At 35.6% G+C, this 24403-nt stretch overlaps 1 protein-coding gene across 3 annotated transcripts in view; it reads right to left on the bottom strand.

The window, feature by feature from the left end:
- Positions 1 to 24403, bottom strand: part of MNAT1 (MNAT1 component of CDK activating kinase) — a 212487-nt gene that overhangs the window by 79531 nt on the left and 108553 nt on the right. For all 3 annotated transcript variants that reach the window (XM_036842504.1, XM_036842507.1, XM_036842505.1), the window contains exon 7: positions 13049 to 13170. In XM_036842504.1, coding sequence (XP_036698399.1) covers positions 13049 to 13170 — 122 coding nt within the window. The remainder of the gene's footprint in view (positions 1 to 13048; positions 13171 to 24403) is intronic.

The raw sequence follows: 24403 nt of genomic DNA, 5'->3' as shown, positions 1-24403 counted from the left end.
AGTCTACAAATAATAAATGCTGGAGAGGGTGTGGAGAAAAGGGAACCCTCCTACACTGTTGGTTGGAATGTAAGTTGGTGCAGCCACCATGGAAAATAATATGGAGTTTCCTTAAAAAACTAAAAATAGAGCTACCATATGATCCAGCAATCCCACTCCTAAGCATCTATCTGCACACACAATGGAATATTACTCAGCCATAAAAAAGAATGAAATATTGCCATTTGTAGCAACATGGATGGACCTAGAGAATATCATGCTAAGGTGAAATAAGTCAGACAAAGACAAATATTATATGATATTACTTATATGTGGAATCTAAAAAATAATACAAATGAATCTATAGACAAAACAGAAACAGACTCACAGACATAGAAAACATATTATGGTTACCAAAGGGGAAAGGGGGGGGAAGGATAAATTAGGAATATGGGATTAACAGGTACAAACTACTATACATAAAATGGATAAGCAACAAGGATTTACTCTACAGCACAGGGAATTATATTTGATATCTTATAATAACCTATAACAGAAAATAATCTGAAAAAATACTTATATATAACTGAATCACTTTGCTGTACACCTAAAACTAATGGAAGGAAGGAAGGGAGGGAGGGAAAGAATCTCCAGGGTTACTGTGAAGGTGGATCTTCTATTTTAGGGGAACTATATCCTATCCTATTCCCTCAAGAATGAACATTTTAATTGTTTTGCCAATAACAGTAATGGATTTGTAACAGGTCAGTTACTTCTGTTCAGCAATTTGATTTTTATCAGTGTAATCTACAGCCACACAAGAAAACAAAATTGATAAGTGCTGATGAAGATTAAATAAGAAACTTCCTTCTAATTATCATCAGGTTCTACTATTATTACAACCACAATTTTTTTCACAAGTGATTTCATAATAATAGCTAAATAATCTTATCAACTGGTTAGGAAGGACTCTAGATAGTAAATTATCACAGTTTAAGTCTATTTTTTAAAGCTCTCATAGTTGATAGCACAGGACTTACATCAGTTATGTTAACAGGAGAGACAGAAATGAATGTGTGCACTTGGCTACAACACTCTACCACAAAGAAACATACAAAAATGTTCTACAGAAATGAAGATTAAAATTTTATTCTACACAAATCTGGTAGCAAATGGTTTCATTTAAATTCACAAATAAGTAAAAGTGAAAAATATACATCTTACTTAAAGATTATAGCTTATAACAGTTTTTCCTTATTTCTGGAATAGGTTCATGAATGAAAAGTTCATATTAAATAAATCACATATTTTTAAAACAGTAGTGATATTTGACTAAATAATTTGAAATTGATGAATAAAATTGATAATCCTTATAATTTATATTAGTTAAGGGAAATACCCTTCTTTGGGTGGGAAGTAGTAAAATATTAACTAGAAAGCCAGTTAGTTATTAAAAAGACACTCTCACAATGCCAATCAATGAGACTTTACTAAACTAACCACTAAAGCTGCAGCCTGGGGAATTTCAATTAGCAGTTAAGTTTTCTCAATGCTTGCTCCCACTGGCACAGAATTAATAAAACATGTTTACATATTGCCTTGAGCAAACCAGAAGAGTACCGCCAGTGCAATTTGAACTATAATTATATATTCATAATACCCTCCTGAATGAGAAATTCTCATTTATTCTTCATCTACTTCTAAAGTTTAACTAACTTTAGAAAAGATTCCAGTAAAAATCACCTAAAATTTCATGGCAATGTACTTCCGATTTTGTCCTTTATCTAAGTTATACATGAGGACAAAAAAGTAGTTCTTTGGAGACACAATGCCTCCTAAGACCTTATGCCACATACTCCCAAAAATATATAATTAAAATTATTTTGAAAGTGCCTGCATTCATAGTTTTGCACCAACTAAAGTGAAGCTACAAAATGTAGTATTCTTAACTTCTTCATGTCATACAGATTTCAAAGCAAATATAAGAAAATGGAAATAAGGTAATTTATTCTCTATTTGCCTCTAGAGAAACTGAACTTGTTTCCTCTGTAGGATAAAATAACATAAAATGGAAATTTTGTCTTAACAGAAAAAGAAAAGAGAGAGGAGTAGAAGCTAGAGTTTTATGGGAAGGGGGAGAGCCCGTTGTAAAAAGATTAACTGGGGCTTATTAGATGTAATCTTTTAACAAAAATATGGACAACCCTTAGAACAGATGTGTAACTACTATACCTTAAGTCAACTAAAGTTTATATTCCTCTACCTTAAGAGTAGCACCTTTGTAGATACCAAATTATTCTTTGAAAAGTCACTTCACAGAGTAACTTCTTCAGTTTCTTTCTAAATGTTTCTGAAAACTAGATTATGTAAAAATACATTTTTAAATCTAAAGTAATTCTAAAAAGGAAGAAAGCAATATAGCTTCAAATAATAATTCCAGAAAAGAAAATGAACTAGTAAAGTAAGAAATCAATTTAGGATTTATTCTGGCAAATGTTTAAGTATGAAGTCATAACATGTCACCAAAGAGACCACCTAAGCTAATTCATCCTGGCTCCCAAAATGAAACTGTCTGTGTAGAATTCAATCCCTTACGGGATTTCCCTTATGGCACAGTGGTTAAGACTCTGCACTCCCAATGCAGGGGGCCCAGGTTCGATCCCTGGTCAGGGAACTGGATCCCACATGCACGTCGCAACTAGGAGTTCACATGCCACAGCTGGGGAGCCCACCTGTAGCAACTAAGACCCGGGCAACAAAATAAACAAATAAATAAAATATTATTAAAACAAAAAAGAATTCAATCCCTTTCTTAAGATACAAGGCTGATGAGAAGGAAGGTGTGAGACACATTCTATTTTGGTAGATACTTCTACATCAAGAAAAAGTCAATGTTTCTTTAGCAATTCTGACATCACTATTGATGATCTAGAAATTCTTCCACTACTTAGCCACAGAAGCTAAAAGAAACTTATAATCAAGGTCCATTGCTTGAAATACATACAAACTTGTAATCAGAACAATTTGTCTTCTTAACTGTTGTGGATACAGAATATATTGTACAGTCTTTGTTGCGAGAGACAAAAGTATACTTCTAGAATTCTGAACTAACTATACTTTAAATAGTCAATAATTAATGAAAGCCCCCCAACCACTAAAACAAAACAAAATAAAACCATGATCCAGTATCCTTTATTTAGGTTCAAATAAGATTTTAGATATGAAAAACTTGGGAAAAGTACAAACACTATAGTTATACCTTATCTAAATTGCGCTTACCTTACATTTTTTTTTAATAAATATACTTACTTACTTACTTATTTACTTATTTATTTATTTTTGGCTGTGTTGGGTCTTCGTTGCTGTGCGTGGGCCTTCTCTAGTTGCGGCGAGCGGGGGCTACTGTTCGTTGCGGTGCACAGGCTTCTCATTGCAGTGGCTTCTCTTGTTGCGGATCACGGGCTCTAGGCGCACGGGCTTCAGTAGTTGTGGCTCGCGGGCTCAGTAGCTGTGGAATGCAGGCTCAGTAGTTGTGGCTCGCGGGCTCTAGAGCACAGGCTCAGTAGCTGTGGCACACAGGCTTAGCTGTTCCACGGCATGTGATATCTTCCCAGACCAGGGCTCAAACCCGTGTCTCCTGCACTGGCAGGCGGATTCTTAACCACTGTGCCACCAGAGAAGCCCTACCCTACATTTTAAAATTCAAACCACAACAGTAAAGATAGAAGTAAAACAAAAAGGGCTCCAAACAATCAAAAGTGTTGCCAAAGCTTATTCAATTTTAAAATTTTACTCAAAACAAGAAAAAAAGAAAAACAGTCAATCAAGCTACTCTATTTTACAGAGACTTCTAACAGGGTTAGCTAAATATTAACATACAAATATACAGCAGCACCACCACCACAGCAGATTAAAAGAGGAAGACGAAGAGGATATTCCACTGAGTAGACCAAATAAAAATCAGCAAAAACCGAACATGCACGAGGAAATGAACTATTAAAAAAACAGCCAGGACTCAGCTTCTGGGGTAGGGCAAAGGTTGGGTGCCACTAGAGGAGGAGTAAAAAACCTACTGCCACCCTCCCCAACCCTGTACTGACACAGAATAAAGCCTTCAATCACTGAGGCAAGGCAGGAAACCCACTATTACCTAAACTAACATAATGATGCGAAGCAGAGGTTGAAAGAAGGGCAGGAAGCTGTCTTATACCCAACACCTCCCATCCCCACCACCACAAGACAGAGCTCACCTGTGGGGTTGGGAGAGGATAGCAAACTCAACTGCATCCTTAAGTAGGAGACAGAAGTTGTTTGCCTCTGGGGAAGAGAAAGGTACACTGAGAAAGCACCACTCTGAGGCTCTGGCACACAGACCTCCTAAAACAAAAATCAGAACAGGAGAACTAAGAAACCCCCTTGCTCCTACCACAAGACTTATTCCAAGTAAAAAGCAAGAGGAGTCTATTGCTGAGGAGGGACACTGAGAGAGAGAACCCCTTTCTGGCTCAAGCTTGCAGAGTCTGCTGAAAGCTGAGGGTGGAGCAAGAAGACTAAGAAAAACCCTCCAGCACTCCAGGCCTCATACTAGGTACAAAGTGGCAACAGATCATGGCTGGAAGAATATGAAGCCTGTGATACACAGATGGTAACCTGAGCAACAACAACCAAACTGAGATCAAACTACAGACTTGATACTCAACTCCCTACACTAATGGCCTAACAGAAAAAGGGACATAAATATTTCTGGCCATAAATATTATTTACCTCAGTCTCTACTGTTCTGTTGTACAATATTCAAACAAAATTACAATAAACACAAGAAAGCAGGAAAAACAAATCCACTATTAAGGTATAAAATAGTCGATAGAATCAGACCCAGAGATGTTAGAACAATCAAAGAGGCACCTGAAAATAACATGATTACTAAGCTGAAGGATCTAGTGGAAAAAGGGGATAATATGTACAAATAGACAGGGAATTTCAACAAAAAGATGGAAATTACAAAAAGGAGTGAAATGGAAATGCTAGAAATGACGACTGCAATATCAGAAAGAATTCCTTTGATGAGCTTATCAGCAAAAGGGACACAGAAGAAGAATAAGTGAACTGTAAGGAAAGGACAAGAAGAATTATCCAAACTTTTGAAACACAAAACTCAAGAAAAGATTGAAAAACACAAAATAGAGTATCCAAGAACTGTAAAACAACATCAGAAGGTCTTACCTATGTGAAATCACAGTCTCAGAATGAAAACATAGAGAAAATGGGGCAGAAGAAATCTGTGAAGAGATACTGGTTGAGTTATTTACAAAATAAAAACAAATTACAGTCCCAAGATTTCAGAGAAACTTTTAAAGCTCAGAGAAACTATATCTTCATATATAATGTCACGTTATCATAGAAAACATACAGTAAAATCTTGCTTTTGTAATCCAGTCTGGCAATTTCTGCCTATTATTTGGAGTATTTAGACCTGTTCTATCAAACATGGTAGCCACTAACTATATGTGGTTATTTAAATTAAACTGAATAAAATTTAATACACAATTCTTCAGTTACACTAGGCATATTCAAGTGCTCAGTAGAAGCATGCAACTGGTGGCTACTATACTGAACAGCACAGACAAAGAATAGTCCCATTTCAGAAAGCTTTATTGGATAGTGCTTGTTTAGAACAATGTAATTACTGATACAGTTAAGATTAAATCTACCACAATGTTATTTCTTTCCTAATTATACCATTTCTTTATTTTTTGCCTCTCTTTTCCTGCCCTCCTTTTCATTAATGGAATATTTTTAATGATCTCATTATTTACTCTGCTACTTGCTTACTGTCTGTCCCTCTTTGTTTTACAATTTTAGTTGTTGCTCTAGGATTTATACTAAATATCTCCAAATGCTATTATACCTCTTCATGCATAGTGTAGGAACAGTACAACAGCCAAGTTTTTCCCTCTTCCTATCCTTTGTAGTAACTGTTGTACAGTTTATTTTTGTGTTCTTATTATTCATGGCCACTTCCATAGCCTTTCAAATGTAACTTTTTAAACAAATTTATTTATTTTATTTCTTTATTTTTGGCTGTGTTGGGTCTTCGTTGCTGTGCGTGGGCTTTCTCTAGTTGTGGCGAGTGGGGGCTACTCTTCATTGCAGTGCATGGGCTTCTCACTGCGGTGGCTTCTCTTGCTGGGGAGCACAGGCTCTGGGTGCGTAGGCTTCAGTAGTTGTGGCTCGCAGGCTCTAGAGCACAGGCTCAGTAGTTGTGGTGCACAGGCTTAGTTGCTCCGTGGGATCTTCCCGGACCAGGGCTTGAACCCGTGTCCCCTGCATTGGCAGGTGGATTCTTAACCACTGTGCCACCAGGGAAGCCATCAAACGTAATTTTAATGAAAATATTATTAGAAAAAGCAACTGTAACAGAGGAGTACTTTAAACACTCTGTCTTCACTAATATTAAAAGTAAAGATTTTAAGAAAATTTATTTTAAAAATACCGAATTCTGGCCCTTGCTAACCCAGCAAGAAATAAGAAATCAATGTCTATATCACTTATAACTTTTTACATAAAACGCGATATTGTCTGTCTTTTCAAGCTTCAATTTTAACATCTATGCCAATTATTTGATAAATTTGTTATCTAAAACTCAAAAGGGGTTTTAGGTTTTGTTTCACTTCCCCATGGCTTCATGCTTGGAGGCTGCAGAACTTTTAAGAGAATACAAAACTAAAGAAAATCTTAAGATCTACCAAAGAGCAGATAAGTGAATTATCTATCATTTTAACAGTAATTTGACCTTGGAGCCTCCATATTCATATGTAAAATACTACACTTTATGTTCAAGATTGCAGTTTCGGTTTTGAAGATGCCTGTAGCTTTTATTATCTGTTTCATCTACCTTATTTTTGCTGTTGGGGCCTCTTTTTAAATTACTTTTTTATTACTTGGTTTCACCGTATCCATTACTTTCTTTTCACATTGTACTTTTTTTTTTTAGTCTTTTTTTTTTAATTTTTTAATTGAATTTTATTTATTTTTTTATACAGCAGGTTCTTCTTAGTCATCAATTTTACACACATGTCAATCCCAATTGCCCACTACCATACCCACCACACCGTGGCTTTCCCCCCTTGTTGTTCATACGTTTGTTCTCTACATCTGTGTCTCAACTTCTGGCCTACAAACTGGTTCATCTGTACCATTTTTCTACGTTCCACATACATGCGTTAATATACGATATTTGTTTTTCTATTTCTGACTTACTTCACTCTGTATGACAGTCTCTAGATCCATCCACGTCTCAACAAATGACTCAATTTCGTTCCTTTTTATGGCTGAGTAATATTCCATTGTATATATGTACCACATCTTCTTTATCCATTCGTCTGTCGATGGGCATTTAGGTTGCTTCCATGACCTGGCTGTTGTAAACAGTGTTGCAATGAACATTGGGGTGCATGTGTCTTTTTGAATTATGGTTTTCTCTGGGTATATGCCCAGTAGTGGGATTGATGGATCATAAGGTAATTCTATTTTTAGTTTTTTAAGGAACCTCCATACTGTTCTCCATAGTGGCTGTATCAATTTACATTCCCACCAACAGTGCAAGAAGGTTTCCTTTTCTTCACACCCTCTCCAGCATTTGTTGTTTGTAGACTTTCTGATGAAGCCCATTCTAACTGGTGTGAGGTGATACCTCATTGTAGTTTTGATTTGCATTTCTCTAACAATTAGTGATGTTGAGCAGCTTTTCATGTGCTTCTTGGCCATCTGTACGTCTTCTTCGGAGAAATGTCTATTTAGGTCTTCTGCCCATTTTTGGATTGGGTTGTTTGTTTCTTTAATATTGAGCTGCATGAGCTGTTTATATATTTTGGAGATTGATCCTTTCTCTGTTGATTCGTTTGCAAATATTTTCTCCCATTCTGAGGGTTGCCTTTTCATCTTGTTTATGGTTTCCTTTGCTGTGCAAAAGCTTTGAAGTTTCATAAGGTCCCTTTTGTTTATTTTTGTTTTTATTTCCATTACTCTAGGCCATGGATCAAAAAAGATCTTGCTGTGATTTATGTCGAAGAGTGTTCTTCCTGTGTTTTCCTCTAAGAGTTTTATAGTGTCTGGTCTTACATTTAGGTCTCGAACACATTTTGAGTTTATTTTTGTGTATGGTGTTAGGGAGTGTTCTAATTTCATTCTTTTACATGTAGCTGTCCAGTTTTCCCAGCACCACTTATTGAAGAGACTGTCTTTTCTCCATTGTATATCCTTGCCTCCTTTGTCATAGATTAGTCGACCATAGGTGCGTGGGTTTATCTCTGGGCTTTCTGTCTTGTTCCATTGATCTATGTTTCTGTTTTTGTGCCAGTACCATATTGCCTTGATTACTGTAGCTTTGTAGTATAGTCTGAAATCACGGAGTCTCATTCCTCCAGCTCCATTTTTTTCCCTCAAGACTGCTTTGGCTATTCAGGATCGTTTGTGTCTCCAAACAAATGATAAGATTTTTGGTTCTAGTTCTGTAAAAAATGCCATGGGTAATTTGATAGGAATTGCATTGAATCTGTAGATTGCTTTCGGTAGTATAGTCATTTTCACAATATTGATTCTTCCAATCCAAGAACATGGTATATCTCTCCATCTGTTGGTATCATCTTTAATTTCTTTCATCAGTGTCTTATACTTTTCTGCATACAGGTCTTTGGTTTCCCTAGGTAGGTTTATTCCTAGGTGTTCTATTCTTTTTGTTGCAAGGGTAAATGGGAGTGTTTCCTTAATTTCTCTTTCAGATTTTTCATCATTAGTGTACAGGAATGCAAGAGATTTCTGTGCATTAATTTTGTATCCTGCAACTTTACCAAATTCATTGATTAGCTCTAGTAGTTTTCTGGTGGCATTTTTAGTATTAACTAAATGATTAGTATCATGTCATCTGCAAACAGTGACAGTTTTACTTCTTCTTTTCCAATTTGTATTCCTTTTATTTCTTTTTCCTCTCTGATTGCCGAGGCTAGGACTACCAAAACTATGTTGAATAATAGTGGTGAGAGTGGACATCCTTGTGTTGTTCCTGATCTTAGAGGAAATACTTTCAGTTTTTCACCATTGAGAATGATGTTTGCTGTGGGTTTGTTGTATATGGCCTCTATTAAGTTGAGGTAGGTTCCCTCTATGCCCACTTTCTGGAGAGTTTTTATCATAAATGGGTGCTGAATTTTGTCAAAAGCTTTTTCTGCATCTATTGAGATGATCATATGGTTTTTATTCTTCAATTTCTTAATATGGTGTATCACATTGATTGATTTGCGTATATTGAAGAATCTTTGCATCCCTAGGATAAATCCCACTTGATCATGGTGTATGATCCTTTTAATGTGTTGTTGGACTCTGTTTGCTAGTATTTTGTTGAGGATTTTTGCATCTATATTCATCAGTGATATTGGTCTGTAATTTTCTTTTTTTGTAGTATCTTGGTCTGGTTTTGGTATCAGGGTGACGGTGGCTTTGTAGAATGAGTTTGGGAGTATTCCTTCCTCTGAAATATTTTGGAAGAGTTTGAGAAGGATGGGTGTCAGCTCTTCTCTAAATGTTTGATAGAATTCACCTGTGAAGCCATCTGGTCCTGGACTTTTGTTTGTTGGAAGATTTTTCATCAGTTTCAATTTCATTACTTGTGATTGGTCTGTTCATATTTTCTATTTCTTCCTGGTTCAGTCTTGGAAGGTTATTCCTTTCTAAGAATTTGTCCATTTCTTCCAGGTTGTCCATTTTGTTGGCATAGAGTTGCTTGTAGTACTCTCTTAGGATGCTTTGTATTTCTGCGGTGTCTGTTGTAACTTCTCCTTTTTCATTTCTAATTCTATTGATTTGAGTCCTCTCCCTCTGTTTCTTGATGAGTTTGGCTAATGGTTTATCAATTTTGTTTATCTTCTCAAAGAACCAGCTTTTACTTTTATTGATCATTGCTATTGTTCATTTATTTCTGCTCTGATCTTTATGATTTCCTTCCTTCTGCTAACTTTGGGTTTTGTTTGTTCTTCTTTCTCTAGTTCCTTTAGGTGTAAGGGTAGATTGTTTATTTGAGATTTTTCTTGTTTCTTGAGGTAGGCTTGTATAGCTATAAACTTCCCTCTTAGGGGGCTTCCCTGGTGGCGCAGTGGTTGAGAATCTGCCTGCCAATGCAGGGGACATGGGTTCGAGCCCTGGTCCGGGAAGATCCCACATGCCATGGAGCAACTGGGCCCGTGAGCCACAATTACTGAGCCTGCGCGTCTGGAGCCTGTGCTCCGCAACAAGAGAGGCTGCGATAATGAGAGGCCCGTGCACCGCGATGAAGAGTAGCCCCCACTTGCCACAACTAGAGAAAGCCCTCGTACAGACACGAAGACCCAACACAGCCATAAATTAATTAATTAATTAATTAATTTTAAAAAAAAAACTTCCCTCTTAGAACTACTTTTGCTGCATCCCATAGGTTTTGGATCGTCATGTCTTTATTGTCATTTGTCTCTAGGTTTTTTTGATTTCCTCTTTGATTTCTTCAGTGATCTTTTGGTTATTTAGTAATGTATTGTTTAGCCTCCATGTGTTTGTGTTTTTTACATTTTTTTCCCTGTAATTCATTTCTAATCTCATAGCATTGTGGTCAGAAAAGATGCTTGATATGATTTCAATTTTCTTAAATTTACTGAGGCTTGATTTGTGACCCAAGATGTGATCTATCCTGGAGAATGTTCTGTGCGCACTTGAGAAGAAAGTGTAATCTGCTGGTTTTGGATGGAATGTCCTATAAATATCAATTAAATCTATCTGGTCTATTGTGTCATTTAAAGCTTCTGTTTCCGTATTTATTTTCATTTTGGATGATCTGTCCATTGGTGTAAGTGAGGTGTTAAAGTCCCCAATTAATTTTGTGTTACTGTCGATTTCCTCTTTTATAGCTGTTAGTAGTTGCCTTATGTATTGAGGTGCTCCTATGTTTGGTGCATATATATTTATAATTGTTATATCTTCTTCTTGGATTGATCCCTTGATCATTATGTAGTGTCCTTCCTTGTCTCTTGTAACATTCTTTATTTTAAAATCTATTTTATCTGATATGAGTATTGCTACTCCAGCTTTCTTTTGATTTTCATTTGCACGGAATATCTTTTTCCATCCCCTCACTTTCAGTCTGTATGTGTCCCTAGGTCTGAAGTGGGTCTCTTGTAGACAGCATATAGATGGGTCTTGTTTTTGTATCCATTCAGCAAGCCTGTGTTTTTTGGTTTGAACATTTAATCCATTCATGTTTAAGGTAATTATCGATATGTATGTTCCTGTTATCATTTTCTTAATTGTTTTGGGTTTGTTTTTGTAGGTCCTATTCTTCTCTTTTGTTTCCCACTTAGAGAAGTTCCTTTAGCATTTGTTGTAGAGCTGGTTTGTTGGTGCTGAATTCTCTTAGCTTTTGCTTGTCTGTAAAGCTTTTGATTTCTCCATCGAAGCTGAATGAGATCCTTGCCGGGTAGAGTAATCTTGGTTGTAGGTTCTTCCCGTTCATCACTTTAAGTATATCATGCCACTCCCTTCTGGCTTGTAGAGTTTCTGCTGAGAAATCAGCTGTTAACCTTATGGGAGTTCCCTTGTATGTTATTTGTCGTTTTTCCCTTGCTGCTTTCAATAATTTGTCTTTGTCTTTAATTTTTGCACTTCCTTGACTTGGGTGGCTATTTTCTTTCCCATGTTAGGGAAGTTTTCGACTATAATCTCTTCAAATATTTTCTCTGGTCCTTTCCCTCTCTCTTCTTCTGGGACCCCTATAATGCGAATGTTGTTGCGTTTAATGTTGTCCCAGAGGTCTCTTAGGCTGTCTTCATTTCTTTTCATTCTTTTTTCTTTATTCTGTTCCACAGCAGTGAATTCCACCATTCTGTTTTCCAGGTCACTTATCTGTTCTTCTGCCTCAGTTATTCTGCTATTGATTCCTTCTAGTGTAGTTTTCATTTCAGTTATTGTATTGTTCATCTCTGTTTGTTTGTTCTTTAATTTTTCTAGGTCTTTGTTAAACATTTCTTGCATCTTCTCAATCTTTGCCTCCATTCTTATTCCGAGGTCCTGGATCATCTTCACTATCATTATTCTGAATTCTTTTTCTGGAAGGTTGCCTATCTCCACTTCATTTAGTTGTTTTTCTGAGGTTTTATCTTGTTCCTTCATCTGGTACATAGCCTTCTGCCTTTTCATCTTGTGTATCTTTCTGTGAATGTGGTTTTTGTTCCACAGGCTGCAGGATTGTAGTTCTTCTTGCTTCTGCTGTCTGCCCTCTGGTGGATGACGCTATCTAATAGGCTTGTGTAAGTTTCCTGATCCACATTATACTCATTGTGCTATTTTCTTTTGTTAAGAAACAACTGTTCCTCGATTATCTTTTCATTTAGTAGTTTAGATTGAGACACCAGATCAGGATATGATTTACTCCGTCCAAAAAAGTTTATATCTATACTTTCCATAAGTACACAAATACCCATTTGTTCCCCTAAGACAGAATGTGATCATCTCCATCACTCACAAAAGCCACAATCCCAAGTTCATTTCCAAACTGGATGCATATATTACAGCTTTTGAGCCACTGGGCCAGCTCTACATCATACCCTTTGACAAAATGTATTTTGTGGCTCATTTCTCATAAATATAATTTCACTGTACACAACAGACATTGAGTAAATCTACTCTTTTTCTACTCTTTTTCATGGCAAGGAGTTCAACTCTATTTTCACTGGCTTACTGCTGACTAAATTAAGCCCCTATTTCTAAAAAAAATACACAGTGAGCCAAAAATGAACAGCTACTTCAGTATGGCTGGCTGCCAATGACATCCTTAAAAGGGAACTAATACAATCCAGTCTCAATCTCAAAAGACCTAATAGGACCATAGGAAAAATAACATATTAACTTAGTATTAAGCACCATTCATTTCTTACAAAAGAGTAAAGTTCTGTAAACTCAAAATCTAAGAATGCTAAAGTATCAGTTAAAAATGGTAACAACCAAGCCCTAAACATCAGCTCCTCAATGAGAAGTTCTTCTGAACACTTACCCAAGTCTTCCTAGCATCTGAAGCTCAGGAACTTGTGGTCCACAAGTCTCTATTTGCAGTGGTTGGTATTCATATAGAGCTTCTTCAAGCTTTTGAATGGGTGGTAATGAAATATGTTGACCCTGTTAGAAAAATGAAGGAAAATAATACTTTTTAATATTACTTTCATTTTAATACTTATTTGCAGTCATTTTAAACATGAGCTAAATTCCTCACATTAAAAATATTACCCATTATTCATTACATTACTGAAACCCATTTTATATAATTAGCACATAGTCAGTGACACATGATTTAAAGGAAGAAAACTAAATCCATCATTAAATTAAAATTTAGCCTTAAAGAGTACAGCTGTTAAATGTCAATGGTAGAATTCAGCAAACATATAAGCATAGTCTATTCTCACATTTTCCTATTTTTATTATACAACTTTGACAGTTTTGGTAACCTGTGTTTTGTTGAAAGCTTTAGTTAAGGAAGGACACTAATGAAATTATTCTCTGCAAAGTTTTGCCACATAAATGTCTATTCTCTTAAGTCTTTACAATGGAATTAAACTTACTTAACAAATATGTGTATCTGATGTCTACTTACACACACACACACAAAATGAGGAAATTTTATGCTAAAAATTAAGTTGAATGGAATATCCACGTATTTTTCTGAAAAGAACTACTGGATAAATAAAATAAAAAGACCATACTTGATGAAAAATATACAAAATAAAATGCCACTCAGCCACATAGCACCATTACACTGAGATTTACATATTTATTGTAATCTGAGCACATAATTCTAATTTTTTAAAATCCGTATTTTTTTATATAGTCCATGTTTTCTGATTCTAACTCGAATTCTGGTATTTTTCTTGGTATAGTTCTCATCAGCTTCTCTATGTCCTAACTTTTTAATAAAAACTAGTTCTTACAGTTATTAATTCCAATGTTTTCTAGTTTATAATTTATTTCTCGTTACCTCCCTTAGTTTCCATTACTTAAATTACTAAGTTGGATACATAAAACATTTGTTCTCTTTTATTTAAAGAAAAAAAAAGGTAAAAACCGTAAATTAAAAGTGATACAGTGGGCTTCCCTGGTGGCACAGTGGTTGAGAGTCTGCCTACCGGTGCGGGGGACAGGGGTTCGAGCCCTGGTCTGGGAAGATCCCACATGTCACAGAGCGACTGGGCCCGTGAGCCAAAACTACTGAGCCTGCGCGTCTGGAGCCTGTGCTCTGCAACAAGAGAGGCCGCGATAGTGAGAGGCCCATGTACCGCAATGAAGAGTGGCCACCGCTCCCCGCAACTAGAGAAAGCCCTTGCACAGAAACGAAGACCCAACACAGCTAAAAATAAATAAATAAATAAATAAATTTATAAAGGTGACACAGTGCAACTGAGGCAGTGAGGAACGACCACTGTGGATGTTTGCATATGACTCATGGTTTTTCTCTTCAACAAGTTTAATACCATGTAGCATTATCCTAGCTTGTTTACCATCATATTAATAGCTTCTCTGACACTGTGACCTCAAAACTCCTTCACCAAACTCAGGCAAAGGACTTGAACAGACATTTCTCCAGAGATGTACAAATGGCCAATAAGCACCAAAAAAGATGTTTAACATCACTAGTCATTAGGGAAATGCAAATGAAAACCATGAGGATATAAAATTGCCCCTCAGTATCCCTGAGGGGTCTGGTTCCAAGTTACCCAGGGATACCAAAATCCATGGATGCAGAAGTCCTTTATATAAAATGGCATACTAGCACAGTCAGACCTCCCTATTCCCAGATTCCTCATGCCTGGGTTCTGCATCCATGAATTCAACCAAACCCAGATTGAATTTCATGGCTGGTTGAAGCCATGGATGTGGAACCCACAAATACAGAGGGCCCAACTGTAGCACTTAACACCCACAGCTATTTAGGATGGCTATTATCCAAAACAAAAACAAAAACAAAAAACCACATAAAATAACAAGTGTTGGCAAGGATGTGGAGAAATTGGAACTCATGTGCATTGCTGATGGGAATGTAAAATGGTGCAGCTACTATGGAAAACAGACAGCAATTCCTCAAAAGATTACAAGATTAAATATAGGGCTTCCCTGGTGGCGCAGTGGTTGAGAATCTGCCTGCCAATGCAGGGGACACGGGTTCGAGCCCTGGTCTGGGAAGATCCCACATGCCATGGAGCAACTGGGCCCGTGAGCCACAATTACTGAGCCTGCGCGTCTGGAGCCTGTGCTCCGCAATAAGAGAGGCCGCGATGGTGAGAGGCCCGCGCACCACGATGAAGAATGGTCCCCACTTGCCACAACTAGAGAAAGCCCTTGCACAGAAACGAAGACCCAACACAGTCATAAATTAATTAATTAATTAATTAATTTTTAAAAAAAAGATTAAATATAAAATTACCATATAAGCCAACAACTCCACTTCTGGGTATACACCCAAAAGTAGTGAAAGGAGGAATTTGATCGGATATTTGTACACCCCTAGTCATAGCAGCATTACTCACAATAGCCAAAAGGTAAAAGTAACCCTGTGTCCATCGATGGATAGTGAATAGGGTATTCACACAATGGACTATTATTCAGTCTTAAAAAAGGAAAGAAATCTGATACATGCTAAAACATGGATGAACCTTGAAGACATTATGCTAAGTGAATGAAATAAGCCAGTCACAAAAGGATAAATATTGTATGATTCCAATTATATGAAGTTCTTACAGTAGTCAAATTCATAGAGACAGAAAGCAGAATGATGATTGCCAGAGGGTGTGGGGAGGCAGGGGATGAGGCATTACTATTTAAATGAGTACAGAGTTTTAACTGGAGAAGATAAAAAACATCCTGGAGATGGATGGTGGTGATGGATGTACACCATGAACATACTTCAAAATAGTTAAAATGGTAAAGTTTATGTAATACATATTTTACCACAATTTTTTTAAATGGGTTTTAGCACTTCCCTGATGGCACAGTGGTTAGGAATCTGCCTGCCAGTGCAGGGGACACGGGTTCGAGCCCTGGTCCGGGAAGATTCCCACATGCCGCAGAACAACTAAGCCCGTGCGCCACAACTACTGAACCTGTGCTCTAGAGCCTGTGAGCCACAACTACTGAGCCCACGTGCCACAACTAGGTGAATCCCACCTGCCTAGAGCCCATGCTTCGCAACAAGAGAAGCCTCCGCAATTAGAAGCCCGCACACCTCAACAAAGAGTAGCCCTCACTTGCCGCAGCTAGAGAAAGCCCGTGTGCAGCAATGAAGACCCAACGCAGCCAAAAATAAAATAAAATTTTAAAAAAATAATAAAAATTCTTGGTGAAAATGAAACATGTGTCTTTAAAAAAAATTAAAATTAAAAAAATAAAAATGGTTTTAGATACTCTGATTTTCTCATTTACCTGGCTGAAATAATACACATCAAAAACGAGATAAAAGTGAGATTTATGGAAAACTCCATTAACATTATTTTAACCCTTAACCTCCATATGTTTCAGAGCCTTTCTTAATAAACTTGAAACTGTCAAGCTAAATCTTGTACTACCTCTCAGTAATCCAATTTCTGAACAGTGAATCTGAGTACAGAGTATTACACAGGTTAAGAAGGGGCCTGCCTAAGCGGGACATTTTGAGTGGCATTTTGACATCCTTGTTTCAAAGTGTCTTCTTCATAAGTTACTAAGTACTATATTCTCCTGCCACATTATACAAAAAGTCCAGTATTGCTGTCACATTTTTAGGTTAAAAAAAAAAGAAGAAAAAGTAAACTGTAAGAATTTTAAAAGGACACCTATTATATTATAGTTATCCCATAACACAGTAATGCAGATTACTTTGATTACTCCATTTTCATATTACAAATTAGAAAGCAAGACCCAGGAAAGATGATACAAAATGGATAATTCCAAGAGCTGGAATATTTTCCAAGGAAGATAATATTCAAAAAACAGACAGGCTCTCTTAAGTCATTAACGTGGGAATGAGCACATTAAAAGTAATCATTCCCTAAATAGCAACAATGATGCCCAAGTTAAAAGTTATGATGTCATATAATCCAAAGTCTTGTCTGCAAGTTTGTGGGTACATAAAAGATCATATAATAATAATAGCTAACATTATTTACTCAGTGCCAGGCACTGGTCTAAAGGCTTTTAATGTATTATTTCTTTAGTATTAACAATAGTTTTATGAGATAAATACTATCATCCCTACTTTACAAATGAGGAACAGGGGCTTAGATATGTGACTTAGCAAGGTCACACTGTAGGTAATGCCAGGTTGAGGATTAAAAGCCAAGGGTGTCAGATTCTAAAGCCTGTGTTCTTTTCCCCTAACTTCCTTATTTTATGGATAAAGAAACTAAGACCCCTAAAATATAAATTTCTCCTAAGGTGACATAGTTAAGAGTCATATCTCCTAATTCCTGTCTAGTGTGGGCTCTACCATACCACAGTGCCTATCAATATCCTATTTTTAGACAATATAATCACCGTTGCTCAATTTAAAAGTCTGATATTAATAAGTCCTAGATTTCTATACAAATTCTAATAATTTAGATATGGTCAAAATGCCATAGGTTCAAAAAGACAAATTTTTTTATAGCATTTAGAGAGAAATAAACATTACTCAGTGGTAATTCTATTTATCATGAGAATGAGAAAACAAAGTTCATAAATGATACACAACCTAGTCTTCTAACATTCAATCTTTTCCCCCCAAAACTGGTGTGAGATAGATGCCAAGTTTCTCAAATCTAAACCTGAGGAAGAACTTACAGTACAAATCACTGACATAATTAAGATTTAAAAAAAAAATCACCAAGAGACCAGCTATCTCAACAAGAAGTCCTATGAGGAAAATGTTAGGGGTTTTTACGTGACTGGAGGCAAAACAGTGTTTAAAAGTTTCTGGATGCAAAATGAAAATGAAAGTGATGTTTCTACACAAAACAGTAAGTGTGATATTATTCTAAATTATCAGGAAAAGGAGGATTCAGATTAAAGAAGTCACACTGTATGATGCAATAGTGATATTCAACACCTGAACTAAATTTGACTTGGCACCAAATGATATAGTATAGACTGAAGAGGGCTATAGAAAAATCAAAAGAGAGGAAAAATCAATGAAAGGTGGAAAACTGAAACAGTGCAACTTGTGCAAGACCTCAGAGGGCAGACAAAGTCTACAAAAGCAAGGCAATAAAGAAGACAGCAATGTTACTAGAGCAGTATGTGTGTCTTGAGACTATATGAAATAAACAGGAGCAGAGAATGGATATATGGGGAAGTGGGGGCCGAAAGACACTGAATCAGTACGGTACAGCTTACATTACAGCCAGAAAATATTCCAAGACTAATTTGAACTCATATGGTAAAAAATCAGACCCTTCAAAACAATGTCAAAACAAATCTCCATCAAATTACCAAATAAAGGATAAAATGAAAGAATAATACCCAATATGACAAAAGAGTGTGGAGAAAGATGTTCTCATACACTGCTGATAGGAGAGCAAATAATGGAATTGCTTTCTTTATGAAAAACAATTTAGTAAACCTTTAAAGTATTCATATAGCTTAACCCAATAATTCCACTTGAAAGAATTTATAAGAAAAAAACAGAAATATACTAATCAAATCTTTATTCAAAAGACTGACCATCACAGTTTATAATTGTGAAAAACCAAAAGGAACATAAATGTTCAGCAATATTGGGAAAATGAAGTAAACATGAGTTCGACTGTAACAGCATGTATGCCATTTAAAATTTATGTTCAAAGAGAAATTAATAAACTAGTAAGTACATAATAAGGATGATCTAAACTATTTTTTAAATCTGCATAAGAAAAAAGCTATAATAAAAACACTAAAATATTAACTGTAGTAATCTCTAGGTGATGAGATTATGATTTATATTTTTATCTTTATGCAGTATTTTCTAATCGGCCAAAATGGGTATAATTTTTATAACCATAAAAAAGATAATAAAAATATACTAGGGACCATACTGAATAACACCATAGGGGAAAAATTAAAAACCATACTATATGACAACTGGCTTGGTCTCTTCAATAAGTCAGTGGCATGAGAAAGAAAAGCAAGAAATGTAGCATGAGATATGAGCTGTTCTAGATTTTAAAAGAATTAAGAGGTTTAATAAATATAACAAGAGTCATTAGCTCAGTAACAATTTAGGAAGGGAAAAAACAGTCATGAGACATTTGAGGGACAACTGATGAAATCTGAATATGGACTGGGTATAAGATTACATTAGAGAATTTTTATTAATTTTGTTTTGTGTGACTATGGCATTATGGTTACATATAAGAATGTCCTGGGCTTCCCTGGTGGCACAGTGGTTGAGAATCTGCCTGCCAATGCAGGGGACGTGGGTTCGAGCCCTGGTCTGGGAAGATCCCACACGCCGCGGAGCAACTAGGCCCGTGAGCCACAAACTACTGAGCCTGCGCGTCTGGAGCCTGTGCTCCGCAACAAGAGAGGCCGCGACAGTGAGAGGCCCGCGCACCGCGATGAAGAGTGGCCACCCACTTGCCACAACTAGAGAAAGCCCTCGCACAGAAATGAAGACCCAACACAGCCAAAAATAAATAAATTGATTAATTAGTTAATTAAAAAAAAAAAAAAAGAATTAAAAAAAAAAAAAAAAAAGAATGTCCTACATCAGGGCAGGTCAGAGAGAGATGCAGGTTAAAGAATTTAAAGGTAAAATTTCACAGTAACTGCAATTTACTTCAAAATGGTTCAGAAAAAGATACATATATATGAAGCAAATTAAAGATTATTGAATCTAGACATTAGGCATACGAATAGTCATTGTATGATTTTTCTACTTTGCTCTTTTTGAAATTTTTCATTATAAATAGTTTAAAGATGTATCATGGAATCTTTGTTAGTCTGAAAAGAAAATAGCTAAGCATTTATAGCCGAGAAAATACAACAGTGCTAAAGAAAAAAGAGCCTAGAATCAAGTAGGTCAGCTTTGTAGCTATTTTAGTAATTAGGTTTGAAGATTTGAGTAGTGACTGAGAGGAAGAGAAAAAAAAAAAGATTATAATTAAAACTGCAAGACTTGGTAGCAATCTGGAATAGCTGAGTTGAATACTAAAATGTGAAAACCAGACAGAGCTGAAGACTAACAGAAACAGGGTAATTGGGAAAGAGAAGGTTTGAGGAGAGAAGATTTTTTTTAAAAAGATAAAACACAGACTGGGAGAAAATACTTGCAAATTACATGCCTTATAGAGAATCTGTATCCAGAACATACACAAAGGACTCTTATAGCTGAATAATTCTTTAAAAAAAACAAAAACCCCAATTTAAAAATGGGCAAAGATTTTAATAGACATTTCACCAAAGAAGATACACACAGGACTAATAAGCACATGAAATGATGTTCAACACCATTAACCTTTAGAAAAATGCAAATTAAAACTACAATGAAGTACTACTTCACACCCACTACAACGGCCATAATCAAAGTGTCACTGAGGATGTAGAGAGAAATTACAACCCTTAAACGTTGCTGGTGAGAGTATACAAAGGTGCGACCACTTTGAAATTAGTTTGGCAGTTTTTCTTAAATTTACAAATAAATTTACTATATGACTTAGTAATTCCACTCAAAGGTATCTACCCAAAAGAAATGAAAACACATGACCAAAGACTTTTATAAGAACAGCAGCATTAAAAAAAAAAAAAAAAAAAAAAAAAACAGCAGCATTACTCATGGTAGCCAAATACTGGAAACAATCTAAATGTCCATCAACTGGTGACTGGTGAATGGATAAGCAAAATGAAGTATATTCATACAATATGAATATGAATTCATTCATTTAATATTCATATGCTGAATACTATTTAGCAACAAAAAGGAATAAAATACTGATACATGCTACAACATATGAACTTCAAAAATTTTATGCTAAAAAAAAGAAGCTAGGCAAAAGACTACATATTGTTTGATTCCATTTATAAGTAATGTCCAGAAAAGGTAAAACTACAGACAGAAAGTACATTAATAATCACTAGGGGCTAGAAGTGTGAATGCAAAGTGACTACAAAGAAGTACAAAAATCACCAAATCATACATTTAAAATGAGTAATTTTTTATAGTAAGTAAACTATACCTCAACAAAGCTGTTTACAAAATAAAGAGTTTAAGATGGTGGTTCAAATCAAATCAATGTTGCTGACTATATATGAAATATCCAAGTAGAAATATTCAGTAAAAGCAGCTAAAAATACAAAATGAACCCAAGAGAAACTTTGCTATTATCATCAACAAAATGATGGGCAAAGTCACGAGAAAAAATAAAATTTGGGGGAGACAAATGTATAAAGAGTGAGATCCTAGTAATGAGTCCTGAATAACACCCACATTAAGTAATTCAACTACATTTTGCTGACTTTCAAAGCCGTAACGCAAAACTGACGCCCTTTCAATTTCTGTTGTCCTTGCCATATAAATAATAAATAAATGAGGCGTTGAGGGTAAAAATGTAGCAAGAAGAGCCACAGCAAATCATGCAACCTTAGATAATATCTACACTCGGGGAAAATTGCAGGCAAACTCTACATTCAATAGTATAATTAATGTTTTACTCCCCTAGAATGTAACAAAATGGAGCCCCTGTTTCTCTTCTAAGATATACCTTAGGGCCCTAAGTTATATTTCAATAATTTGCTAGTCAAAAATATAAGCATTTGTGGAAAGAGTTTCCAAAATTCAGCTCATTTCCATATAGAAAAACATAAAAACATTTGAAGAACAATGCAAATGCTGACAAAGGTAATTATACATGGCTGTAATTTTAAGTAATAATTTGAAATATATCTTTAACTTGTCTTACTCAGCAAGCTTCAAGTCTACCATAAAAAAGTTTACAATTTACTGAGATTTATCTGTTAGATAATCTATAGTACACCACAAATATTATCGTTATTCATGTCCCTCAAGTAAAGAAAAAGCACAAACTATCTTTTGTGCTAACTCTAAAATGCAGGATTTAATTCCAAATTAAAAATTATATGATCTAGGTTTCTGGAAGCCATTTAATAAGAGATAAAGTTAACTCTGAAAACAACTCTTACTTTAAAAATCTTCTGGTCACTACGTCAACACACACACACACACACACACACAAACTCAGAATGCAGCAAGCCATTTAAAATAACATTAATAAAGAAAATATATTATTTTCTAATTAAAATAACAGCAACAGAAAAGTTAATTAGTAATCATTTATAGGTTGTTGAAATAAGCAATAATGAAAATACCCTTCCATATCAATCAGTATATGATTTTGTTAAGTACCACAGAACAGGCTGTAATTCATAAAGTATTAGCAATTCAGAGTGATGGGTTAAATGATTCTGAAAATCCTTTAACAAAATTTTAAGATTCAGAACTCTCTTAATTTTTATATTTGCTAATACACTCTGTGTATAAATATCTGTTTAACATCTGTCTCCCCCATTAGACTGCAAGGCCCTGTTGTTCACTGCCGTGCCTCACAGCACAGTACCTGGCACCGAAGAGCTGCTCGGTATTTTGTAGAATGAATGAATAATACAAAGGGGCATGTGAACAGTCATCTGGTGTAGTAGTATGAACATTAGAAAAACAGTAAGATGGAGAGTCAGGTTTCCAAATTCTATACATTTCACAATGCTCTTACTACATGTAAACAATTGGAATTTTGTAATCACATGTACTACGAGAGTACGTAAGGAATACATCTCCAGATTCTCCACACTTTAATACTGTTTCTTATTCATTAGAGAAAGTCAGTAGATGCTTTTTTTCCCTAGCCTGGAAATGTGCTTTCTAGCCACTTAAGAACTCATTTCAACAAAATTTCAGACAACAAAACATTGTGGTTATTCTGCTGTAATCAACACCCATTCAAAAGACAAATACTGAACACTAACTGTAGCCAAAAACTAAAAAGTACAGCAGTGAACAAAACAGATACAAGCCCCTGCCACCAACAAGCTTATATTCTAGTAGATCACTTTTCAATGAGATTGTTCCTTTTACTTTTATTTTGTTGAATCATCTAAATGCAAAATAAAAACAAACAAACAACAAAACAATGATAGTGGTGACTGTTCTTAAAAAACTGGATCCTCTCACATGTTAAAATTATCAAATCCTATAGAATGTATCACATTGCTAAAGGGAATTAGAAACCAGAATATTTCACTGGTCTCAGAGCATTAAACCAGTACAATTCTACTGATTATTTCCAGGGAAAACATCTACAGGAGACCTTTCAGAAAATCAATTAATGATTTTTGAAATACTGTTTCTATGTCGGTAAATGTCCTAATAATTTAAATATGTGTGTGCACATATGTACATGTGTTTTCTATTTGTACACATGTATGCATCTGTATGTAGATGTGGACATATTTTTAAAATTGTATTTGTGTGCATACTCACACAGTTTTTTAATGGAATAGAGAATACTTAAAAAATACACATGGCACTGCCGTCAAGCTACTGATTCTAGGTAATTTCTTTTGGTAATTCAGTTGTTTTCAATTTATTTTAGGAGCAAGCAGAGCAATTTTTATACTATGCTGTTCTGGTCACTCTAGGGTGATATCAGCCTGTCATCACAGCAACAGCTGCATGGTAACAACTTTCCGGTAGCACATAATTTCATGGTAAGTACAATTCATTTTCCCCCATAGAAATGGCTTTCTCTAATTTCTTTCAAAATTTACAGTAAACAGCGTAAGACAAATGAGGGACAAGACCCTGAATGGTAAGAAGTAACTATATACTTATGCTAACACTGCCTCTAAACTAAAATGAACTGAGGTGATTTTATTTCTCTAAGCTTCATATTCATCAACAACAATGAGGGGGTGGGGGCAAACTGGAGGGTTGGACTAGATGTTCGTCCAGGTCCCATCTGCTACGATTTCATGACCGTAGTGGAAATAAACCACTATCTGATAATGTATGATGAAAATAAAAATAATTTTCCCCAAATTTAATGTAAAACAGCTTGATTCTATATATACTAAAGAAACAGCCAGTGGAAAAAACAATCACTAATTCCCAGATACCCAAGTCTCTACTAGAATCATCAGACTCCATTCCCTTTCTGAATCCATGTTTTGGAATGAGCAGAATATAACTTTTTAAAAAAAATGATTATGGGTTGGTGTTTTTAAGCATTCTAACATTGACTTATTCCCACAAATCAGCCTTTATGAGCATTCCTGTTTTTTGAAATACGATGCCTAATAGCTAGATTACCTATTTTTCCCCAAATTTTTCCTTCTCAAAAAAAAAAAACCAGATTTTTCCAGA

Source organism: Balaenoptera musculus, chromosome 2 (genome assembly GCF_009873245.2).
Source record: "Balaenoptera musculus isolate JJ_BM4_2016_0621 chromosome 2, mBalMus1.pri.v3, whole genome shotgun sequence".
NCBI lineage: Eukaryota > Metazoa > Chordata > Mammalia > Artiodactyla > Balaenopteridae > Balaenoptera > Balaenoptera musculus.
The sequence above is the reverse complement of the archived record's forward strand: the minus strand, read 5'-3'. Positions and strand labels throughout refer to the sequence as shown.